This window comes from Phoenix dactylifera, chromosome 5 (assembly GCF_051530095.1).
Source record: "Phoenix dactylifera cultivar Ajwa chromosome 5, Ajwa_hap1_PhDact_Kaust_v1.1, whole genome shotgun sequence".
NCBI lineage: Eukaryota > Viridiplantae > Streptophyta > Magnoliopsida > Arecales > Arecaceae > Phoenix > Phoenix dactylifera.
In genome coordinates, this window is record NC_143194.1 from 4,399,656 (window position 1) to 4,410,977 (window position 11,322).

General features: G+C 39.7%; 2 protein-coding genes across 2 annotated transcripts; one reads left to right on the forward strand and one right to left on the reverse strand.

The window, feature by feature from the left end:
* Window positions 1-933: 933 nt before the first annotated feature.
* LOC103708636 (uncharacterized) lies at window positions 934-2,312 on the reverse strand. The gene is made up of 2 exons (XM_008793657.6): window positions 1,292-2,312; window positions 934-1,189 (listed from the first exon to the last, which is right to left on the reverse strand). Exon 1 carries the CDS (start codon window positions 2,175-2,177, stop codon window positions 1,584-1,586), a length of 594 nt encoding a protein of 197 aa, XP_008791879.3. The 5' UTR covers window positions 2,178-2,312; the 3' UTR covers window positions 934-1,189; window positions 1,292-1,583.
* Window positions 2,313-8,416: 6,104 nt separating this feature from the next.
* LOC120111747 (uncharacterized) lies at window positions 8,417-9,188 on the forward strand. The gene has a single exon (XM_039129635.3). The coding sequence runs from the start codon at window positions 8,587-8,589 to the stop codon at window positions 8,983-8,985; it is 399 nt and encodes a 132-aa protein (XP_038985563.1). The 5' UTR covers window positions 8,417-8,586; the 3' UTR covers window positions 8,986-9,188.
* The last annotated feature ends 2,134 nt before the right edge of the window (window positions 9,189-11,322 follow it).

An 11,322-nucleotide genomic window follows, 5' to 3' on the forward strand; every position in this document is an offset into this window, starting at 1 on the left:
TGGAAGGGAGGTGGAGAGTTTCCTGGCCTGCAGAGAGGCAATTTGGGAAGTTGGGGACAGTAGTTTTGTTTTGGGTGGAGAGAGAGAGAGGAGGAGGAGGGATTTGGTTGGCTTGATACACGCCTGAAGCCACTCTTATCTTTCATCCCTTCTCTTTTTTGGTTTTAGTCTTGGTTTTCCTTCCCTCACATTACTCCTGATCCAGCTGGGCCATCGGGAAGAAAGATAGAGGGATTGGAGATGGACTTTTGAGTTCTTGGAGGGTGGAGATTCTTTTAATTTTCTCCTCTGGGTTTCTTCTCCCCTCTTGGGTGGTAGAGAGAGAAAAGGAGGGAGGGGGTTGAATGGCTGCTGTGCTGTGAACTCACTTGAAGGGGAGATGGTGGGATGGGACTTTTATTAATTAGATGGAGTGAATTTCCCATAATGCTCCTACTTTCTCTTATAGAGAGGCTTCTTTCTGGACAAATTCTTTTCTTTACCTTGACCATGAAGTGCCACGGGATGACCTTTTCTTATCCTGCTCTTGCTTGACATGGTAAACAGTATTGCCCAGCATTATCTCAATTATTTAATCAGTTTTATGGCCCGACAATTACATTTCTGTGTTTCCATTCAAAAATTATATTAAACTGAAAAAACTTTTTGTCTACTTTTGTTAGATTCATGTATCTTTGTTGAAATAGTGTACTTGATAGCTATCTATTTTCATATTATTTTTTTAAATATTTTATATTTATTAAAAAATTTATTATTAAAAAAAAAAGGCCTCATTCATTGGATTCGCCTTAGGCCCCCAAATGTATCGGGCCGCCCCTGATCCTTGGCTAGGTCATCGACAACTTCTTTACATCCACTCCTCTCAGTAGAGTCTGAAGCTAGCAAATGAAGAAGAGCAACCACACTCCCAGCTTCACAGGCACCAACACAACATTCAAAAGAACTGGCCGTAGCTCAGTTCGAAGTTTATGGAACCAAACAGTACTAGTTTACAATGGCAACTCAAGAAAGTAGCAGGCATTCCATTACAATAAAGTGCTAATAGTACTACAAATCTACACAACCCTTGTTTACCCTCCCTCTGCTCTCTACACTGATGTACCGAAGACTGGAGGCGTCCCAACTTCCGGTCACCAACACCAAGCGGTCGGCGTGTTGTTCTTCAAAATATTATAAACTTTACGGCCAGCTAACATGGATTAGTAAACAAAAAAAAAATAAAGAGTCAGTCATTAAACAAATAAACACATAAGTTAATCAACCAGTATAACATCAAGGTAGAGATCGCCACCTTTATAGCGCCTGAACAGCCGCTCGAGGAACAGTTGCTCCACGGCCAGCCAGCCTAAGTTCTCCAAAATCCGTCGCATCTTATCCCGATCTCTTGGATCCAATGCGCCGCCGTTCTTCGCCGTTAGGAAATTGAATAGCGACCTCGCCCAACCTTTCACGGCGTTAACGGCCGCCGCCACAAAGGAGCCGCGGATCCCCGGGCCCGGAGGCGGATCCGGATTGGGTGCATCTTGGGCTAGCTCATCCGATTTCGTTTGACGCGATGTATCCATGGCACGTGTCTCGCCGACCTAGACGGCGTTATCGACGTCGTCTACGCTCCGGTGGACGCCGGTTGCTTCCAAGCTGAGGGGCGCCGGTGCCCCGTGCCGTTGGAGCTGTTCGGCCGTCAGATCTCCGTTCGCGGCGCGATCGCTCTCGGCATCCGAGTGCGACGGGAACTCCCCTGACGGGGGAACGTTGACGGCGTTATCCTGGTTCGATTGGGAGTGTTCCACCGTCGGATCGCCCTCGACGGCGTTTTCCGTCACGTTAACGTTGGTGAGAGTCGGTTCTTCAAGATGTGCGGGCCGCACGCTGTTAACGGCGTTATCGTCCTCCGCCATCGGGTCGGCCATGTCCGCGTTCTCCGTCACGTTGACAGGGGACGGAGCGGGTTCTTGGATATCTGCTGGCGTCCCGCCGTTAACGAAATCGTCTTCCTCGTTGACGGCGTCGCAGGGTTTGGGAGGCTGAGGAGCCGGATCAGATGACCGGGAGGTGAACTTATCGACGACCCACTGCCGGAGCTTCTCCTTCGCGCCTTTGGTAGTCTCGTGAGTGATAATGAGCGCAGCTCCGGCGACGGCATAGGAAGCCAGCCGAATTCCCATCATAAAAGCCATCTCTCTCACAGACACTCTCTCAAACACAAACACCCATTTCGTGCAAGAAGGAAGAATTTTTAATGGAAGAGGTTGGGAATCTCGTCTCCTCCGTTTCGTTAGCCAAGGCTGACGCTCCTTGCTGCACTTATTATCTAGTGAGAGTAAAGCGAGTTATGATGGTGACGGGATTCCGCAATGCTTCGTGCTTAAGCAAGCAACAGATGCTTCCGGAATGACCTAGTGGCTTCTCTCTTTTATAGTGCTTGCTGGACTAAGAATGAATAAGAACAAAAGCAGCTCATGCCATCCAATAGGATGGATACCTTTTTCTATTTAAAAAAACCAGTCTGTTCAAGTCTCTCTCCAACTTTTTTAAATTATATTTTTGGGAATTCAGTTCATTTCCATGTTTGAGCTGATGGCTGCTAGCATAAAAATTCTAGACCAAATTGATCTACTGGAGCAACTAAAAATTCTCTCTCGAGTCGCAGCACTTCATTCAAGCGTTTCAAAGCATTTATCATACAAGGCAGCAAATAATCTGAAGATTGATCAAAATGGATAACTTGCACCATTCTTGATTCAACTTAGATGATTGGATGGTTATCTTCTCTACTGCAGTCTCATGCCGAACTATTAGGGCAACTTAATGAGAAGTCTTTTGAACTTAGAGTTAACCAACTGTGCATTATACTCTTCCTTGTCATTCTTTGCATGAACACATCTCTTAATACTTCGGAGCACTGCATTAGGTTGAAGTTATCTTTGCTCTGAACCGAAACCGCATTTCTCTGAGATTCATTATTTAGCTACTGAAATCTGGAATCTGTAAAGCATCTACTCACACATCGCATGGACTTGTCATTTGTATTGATGATTGAGTTGGCAGATGCTGTTGTCTGATCTATTACAGGTGGTAGCTGCAAGTGACAGTGGAATACAGGATCAGCCGCGCCAGAAGGTAAAATTACTGATAGGTTATGTTCACCTATGCTTAATTTTTTGATCACTAGTTACAAATGGCCCATTTATAGCTTCCAAATTCTTTCACTTTGGCAAGTATGGAATATCAGGAATTGCAGGAAACAATTACTTCCATAAAACAGCAGCTTGCTGATGCACTTGAAATGAGGGCTTCCTCTTAACAAATGCTAGAGGATCGGTCCTTTTGTTTTTTTTCGCCTGCTTAATTAGCCTCAATAGTAAACTGGTTACTAGCTTGGGTTATCAAGTAAGAAGTGGTATATAAGCAGCTTACATTTATCTTGAAATTATGCTCACATTCGGCTTAGTAATTAAATGAGCCAAGCTAGAGCTGCGCCTGCCTTACTCGAGCTCAGTTCGATTAAGTTCAACCATAAACAAATAAACATTTAATACATATTATATACTTTCTTACTTATAATGTATATAAATAAAATATTATTTGTGTATTTATTTATTAAGATGAAGGATGAACATAATTTATGATTAAAATATAATCTTGGAAATTAGATAGAAGTTTGTATGTGAAAGACTCGGGAGGTCTCGAGCTTTTGTCAATTCTCTTAAATGATTTGTTCTTGAACAGCTTATATTTATATGAAATTAAATGAACTAGCTCAAGCTAGCATTTATTACATAATCAGTTGAGATAAGCAGTGGCATGTTCAATGTTGTAACCCGCTGTTTATTATTTTAGCACTTTTTCTCATTTCATTGCTAATGAAACATAAGTTGGGTCTCCTCATAGTTTCTCTTAAGGAAAACAAAAAAAACAAAAAAGGGGAAAGGGCCAGAAAGAACATATTCTTTCGATCTTCTTAACTTCTTGCATAGTGCTTGAAAAATGATCCTCCACCCTCTAGCTTTCTTAAGGTGAACTTTGACGGTAATGTGTCCGAAAATTGAGGCAGAGGAAGAATGGGCTTTGTGATCAAAGATCATGACTCCAGACTAGTCGCAGCTAGAAGACGACGCATATTCGACATCTCAGTCATCGAAGCAGAGTTGATAGCTGCATGGGGGGGCATCACTTATGCGAGGCTAGTGTTGGGTGCGGACAGCATCTACCTTGAAGGGGATTCTGCTATGGTGATCGAATGGATTGAAGTACGATACAAATATAACGACGGACTACATGACATTCATAGGCTTTTGAAAGGATGTAGCTCCTTCATAATCATTCATGTCTGCCGAAAGATAAAAACTATTGCTGACTGGGTCGCCTCCTTTGCTGCACAACACTCGAAAGGGATCTTTTGGGATCATCACAAGTCTGCTCTGTTTTTTCTTCCTTAATTTCTCTTTTTTGATTTTATTGGTTGTACTCATGCGCGTTCAATGTGAGTTGCCATTGTATCAAACAAAACAAGGAGAGAAAATAAGCTTAGAAAAGTGGCCCTAACTTGTCATCACCACCCCCCTCCTTTCTCGATTTGGTTTTCGATTTGTCTACCGATAGAAATATGATAAACAGAGTTCTTACCTCAACTGCATCATATCCCTGCACTTTTTTTTCACAGTATTAAGATATTAAAAGGGAGGTGCCACAGGTTTGTTAGGTGTAAAGCACATTTCAGAGATCAATCATACTTCACTTTCGGCATCTGTCATCCAGTGGGGTTTGGTTTTGGAGGGGAAGGGCAGAATTCTCTAGGTATGGCCAGGTGAAGGGATTCTTATAGGATAGCAGGTTTGGCAGTTTCATGGGCGGCCTGTGCTCTCTTGGAGTTGAGCTTCTTGGGCATGTGGTTCTTGTCTCTAAAGGGTCATGCCCTGATGCCCATGCCATGTCACCATGCGATAACAAGCATGTCATGGCAAGTAGCTTCATTCAGAATCTATTTTTGAGGAGAAATTATGCCTGTGCACTATGTAGCCGTGCATGCAGCCAATTACAGTTGTTCGTTCTAGTGGGTTCTATTCATCAAGCACTCATCTCGGTGCACGACTACAGGAATAAGCGGCTGTGATTATATGTATGTGTTGCCATGTGCTGCATGCAATATAGGGTATAATTTCTCGTTTTCGAGGCTGCTTAATTACAGTATAATGCTTTTGGAATCTGAAATCAGCTGAGCTAGATCTAGATTCTGGTGGATTTTTCTTTTTCGTTGCCGGATTTGCTGAGAACCCGGAAACTTAACCAAAAACTTGTAAGCAAAAACTGCATGCTGAATGAGAAAACAAATGAATTATTTCTATTCAAAAACTGTTGGGTTGGGTGACGTCAAAATCATCACTTGACCCATTCCCATTGTTATGTTGGTTTGGATGGTTTGGACCTAAATGAGATCATATTTGAAGATATCTACGTACAAGCTAGGAGCAAACTTCATAAAAAAGGATTTAATAATGTATTCTCTAACTCATTTTAAAACACCATGCAAGGAGAGAGGCTCTTTTCATGGCAAGAAGAAGTGGTTTCATGACATGCTCTTTACTTTCTTTAGCTCAAGCCCTAGTTGTCCATGACTATTGGATGTATATCCAAGATGTTCCTTGGTGACTTTTCGCCATTGGAGTTGTTAGCAGGAAGATGGAGCTTGTGAAGAGGGGTCCATTGCAGTGGTGGTTTATTCAAGCTTGTAGGGAGCTAATCTCTTCAATCTTTATAATCTTTTGAATTGATAATTGGTAGTCACTCATTTCAACTGAAAGTAAGGTTGCTTGAGTGTTATTCATTGTTTAGAAAAAGAAAAGAAAAAAAGAAGGCTTGACACTTGATGTCTTGAGGATCACACTCACAAACTGACAGACCACATGTTGATCATACAAATCCAGATGGTCAGTATTTGAGCACCATCCATATCTTTATATTTCAATTTTCAAATATCATGCCTAGCAAAAATTTAATTAGAAGAGAGTAATACAAACTTACATAATCTACATTGAGTATTAATTACATCTGATGTTTATAACTGTGAACATCAATTTTTCTTCTGGTAATAAATTGTATGGGATAATTCCCTCCCTTCCACTCGAAAGAAAAAGAACTATAAGCATCAAGTTTTGTTGATAAAATATTGATTTTATTAGTTAATAGGATCATAACAACTAGATATTCTAATATGAAACTAATACTTCATTTGTTTGTACACATCTTTCAAGAAAATTGAAAATTGAAACTTGTTTTACTGCCTTTTTATCCAATGATATTTATTATGGAGTTCAGATTTCAGCTCTGAAATTGAAGAAAGGCAGTGCTACTACGACCAGATTAATATCTTTGATTTTTAAAATAGAAATCTACATTCTAATTTATGCTCTAATGTTCCTCTCTACAACCCCGACCACCCACTATTGGAGGCTTTAACTCATAAAAAGATTTAAATTTAATTAAAAAATAAAAAAAATCTTATCCCCAGTGCGTTAGGTATTTCAAAGGTTTTAAAACTTTTATCTTTTTAGTCCCATATCGGATATATGGAAGCAAATCTTCTTGCTTAAATAAAATTCCTTTCCAATGAGGCCCTACATTACTTCTCCACCTGAGAGAGATAAAGAATACTTCTCTTATGCTTTTTGTAATTTTTTATTTTTCATTTTGTTCCCGAAGTCATTCGGGTCAAACTTTTCCAACGACCGTACTTGTTAGAAGAGAATCAAGTTGAGCCAGGTTATTTTACCTTGGAGATAAAATCGCTGCAGACCTGCACGTAAGAGGCGAATCGCATTCTTAGAGCAGTGTGCATTACATGCTCCAATCAAAATAAATTTACAACCAATTAATTTTTAAAAACATTTTTGTGGATATTAAATTTTTAATTTTAATTTATTATTTTGGATCATAAATAGTAATTTCTAGTTGCACTTATTATTTCCAACACCGACCCCTACCCCAACCGAAAACACCCATCATCCTCAAAAACGGACTTCAACTAAAGACCTTATCATATTTAATTTTGTATAAAAAAGATTAGTCATCTTGTTATTAATACAAGAGTAATCAGATAAAAATTATAAAGAAATAATAAAATAAAGAATTTTGTTGCCTTGGCTTTTCCAACTTTTATTTTTGCTAGTCTCCAATACAAAATGATAGGACAAGGTCCTTACAAAGTATGCATATTCCGACGCCCGTATGAGACTAAGCGCATGCTGTGCTCGCTACACCCAGATTTTTCCACCCACAGGTTAAGAAAAGTCTCTGCACTGGAAACAAAACGCACATAGCCATAACTTTTTTCCTTCTGATTGTTTCGACTTTGATACGGCTAGCAAGCGCAGGAGGCCTGTCGCTCATTAAACCGATCAAAATGACTTTTTTTTTTCGTAATTCGTACCACAAGTGCAGGAATGACTATCTTTGCTTGTCCTATTTCACCATTAAATGTCTAAGCCTCCTCTAACCCAAGGATCAAGATAGTATTGTACACATAAAAATATTGCTCTTCTTCATATGATTTTACCTTGCTACACAACAAACAGCTCTGCTCATATTTTCCTCAGGTGCACTATATAAGTATTTCTTTGTATTACTTTTAATAACTGTACATTCACTTGTGCCTCCTAAGAAACTAGACTGTATTTGGTCTTGAAGATATATCGTTTTAGGAGCTCGGCTCGGCAGCAAGATTGTAAAGGAGGCTCAAGCCTAGTTCTAAGCGAACAAACCAGACTCCAAGATTAATCAACTCATGAAAGTAAGCATCGACAAGAATCAAGCTTCGAAAATGGATGACTAAACCTCGATCGAGCTTGAGCAAATTTAAACATGCGACTGAGCTTGAGTAGCACTCTTGAAATATAATCTAGATCCCAAACAGGCCAAAGCTCAACTAATTAAGAAATTATACTGCACATTATATACAACCATATGGCCTTGCACGTTGGTAATTAATCACAAACTGCTCATTTCTTTAGCGGTGCACCAAGATAAGCACTTAAGAAATAGAGTCAACTAATTAGCTGGATCAGTTCGCTGCCATACTTGATACTTCAAGCCCTATCCAACTGCACATTGTACATAATAAGCGAGAGAGTTTACCCAAGAAAAATGGTATGCGAGAGAGTTTTCATATATTGAAAAGTGAGTACGTTTGTCAAGTCGTATGGAGGAAAACGATAACTAGTTCCATGGGCCACCGCCCCTATCACTTTCCAAGCCATGTTGACATCTTTTATTCTCCTCCCAATAGCATGGTCGGTGGTACGTGTTACCCCTCCATTGGCCCGTCCATTTCTGCCACGATCCCTGGGCCTTGAAACTCTTGGACGTATTGCCCCCGGCCTCTCAAATGAGAGGAATCCCCCACAGGCCAAGTAAAGCTCACATGCCTCCCTTCCCACTCTTTGCATTTAACCTTTTGCGCCTTTCAACCAGCTCAAACTCCAAACCTCTATAAAGACCCCAAGCCCCCCCTCCTATGTAGCCAAGAGAGAGTTGGAGAGATTTCCTCTAATTCGCATAACCCTTCAAAGCTCCCACTTCTATAGAGAAAACATGGCAAGTAGCTACTACCATCAAAATGGTCCTTATCATACATCTTCTTACTCACAAGCCCCTCCGTTGCCGCTCCACCTATGCTTCTTCCTCCTCACGCTCTTCCTGTTCATTGGCCTCTCATGGTACATGAGCTACGAATCGGCGTTCGAGAGCTTGATCGACCAAATCAAGCTCTTCCTCATAGTGTCGCCGCTGGTGCTGCTTCTGGTCGTCCACTGGCTGAGCAGCTGCGATCGGCGGCGGGTGCCTTTCTTTATCCCTTTGCCTGAGAGGGAGTCCTTCCATAGGGCCGGTGGATCGCCGTGGGGCGTCGCGCTTGTTCTGGTGCTTCTCATGTTTATGATCTCTTACCAGTCCTACTTCCATGAACGTTGGTTCCCGCTGCTAAGTCGATGATGGTGATCCGAGTGGTGGACATGAATGGTAGTTTGAGGAAGAAGAGGTTTTTCTCCTTTCTATTATCTGTAGTCTTTGATAAGAGAGGAAGAAGAGTTGGATCAGGGTGTAATTTTATGTATTTACCTAGGTGGACTGAATGAGCAAGAGCTTGATGTTTTATTTTTCAATAACAACGCTTGCTTTCTTGGCTTTCTCTCCTATTAGTATGCTGCTTAAATCTTAAAATGAGTGAGAATTTATTCTCTTAATTTGCTTAGCTATTTTGTGAGTTTGCATCAATCTGTGGGTAGTGTGGAGGACTCTCATTTAACTAGATTTTGCTTGATGTGAATAAGGAGTCCTGTGGGAAGCTATTACTTCCTTAACTAAGACATGAGGGAAGCTTTTTCGTTTTCAATTTTTTTTTATACGTTGTGTATGAGATCTACTTGTCTACTGTTGGAAGGATCTACCAATTTTTAATCAGTGTGGAGGACTCGCACCTTCTTGAATCTACCCTTGGGCCTATAACAGGTGTGAATCCATGGTTCTTCTTTTGATTTGAAGGGGGCCTAAAGATATTCGTGGTTCTGAAAGTTCATCTTTGATTCAAGTGGAATGTACTAGGTCCTTTGAGTTTGTGGATATATTATAATGTGGAAAAAGATGATGATGATATCAAGGGAAAAAGAAGGCAAGGGCTTCTTTTTCTCTTTCGGCTCGATTGTGACTCAAAGTATAGCTGGGCTTTTCTTGGTGCTTACCCACCTGTCTGCTTATGCATCACTGAAAGTAGGGTCATTGGATAAGAATGAAGAAAGTTTTTCTCTCTCTTTTTCTTTTTTTTTAATGTCATATCTTAATTAGGGCTTCTAAACCTTCTTCATTAAGAGCTTCGTCCGGTTCCTAATTAACATGAGAATCTTAGGAGGTCACTATAAACAAAATGATTAATTCTATCATAGCTCATATTAGGAGGTTGGAACTAGGAAGAATGGTAATAACATGAACTCATACGGCTGGCGTTACTTTGCTAATCATGTATGTTTGATTAGCGACTAACTTAAGTTAGTCTTTGATGTTCATGAAATTCATATGGAATGAACTTTAAATGAATTCCAGCTGCTAGCTCGTAGGAACATCCAAATTCAAAGTAGAGCCAACCTATGATCGATGTGTGAAGGGTAGAGGAACTAACAATTGAAAGATGAACAATTAAAATTAGTTCTAATTTGAGTTTGAATTTTTAAACTTTAATTTGTAATTAAAATTATTAATCTTAATAATTATAACATATCCCTATATATCGATGATCATGAGTGATCTACCCTAGCTGACCAAGCAAGCAGTTGTACTAGTTTACTAGGGAAGGGTAATGAAGTTATTTCTCTTCATCTATCTCTTTGTTATCATTTTAGCTAATACTGTATCCCCAAACCCAATAAGAATGCGAAGTCCTTGGCCAAGAGGCATGAGTTAGTGATAAGAAAGAGAGTCGAGGAGTATATATGTAACTAGCTGAATTAATAGCTAGGCCGCTATCTATATATCAAAATTAAATCTCCATCACATAATAACTATCTGTTATGATTTTTCAAACTTTACATAGCAAGCTAGATGGAACAAAGAGAAGGCTTATTAACTAGGCCAACCTTATCTAAATATCATAGAAAGATTTGGAAATTAAGTGCTATTTTAAATCTCAACTTGAACAATCTTGATAAAAGAATCCAAGGAATATGTTTATCACTAATATATTTTTTAACCTCACTTCCTAGGGCCTGCGAAAGGAGAATTGTAACTCAAAAGAAGGCTTGGATAATGGCAACGAGAACATGAAGAATGATATATACAACCTAATAATAGCATCTCTAAGTACTTGCTGGGATTATTTTACAATCACGAGAGTATTCCTCCCAAACTATGAAAATCAATCAAAATAATAGTATAAAGTATTCCTTCTCTCTGAATTCTTTCGTTACAAGCCAAAGTGCACATTCATATATATGCATGGGGCACTAATTCACATTAGAAGGAAAATTAGTTTTACAAAATTGTAACTCCAAACATAACCATGTACCAAACATATCTCAATGCAGTTTAAATCTAAATAAATAGTTGTATTGATGAAAATTTTATTTTGCTAAATTATGCTAATGAGTATTGATGGCCTTTGATTATATTCAATAAAAGGTCAAGTTTTAAATTCCATCTAAATTTGATTTAAGCTCCCACATTAAATGGCATATTAAGGTATTCTAACCCATCACCCGGCCTAGCCTAAAATGGTTTAACCAAGTGAAGGTCTGATCTAATTTACATGATAGAAGTAATATGGAAGCAAATAGAAGGCCA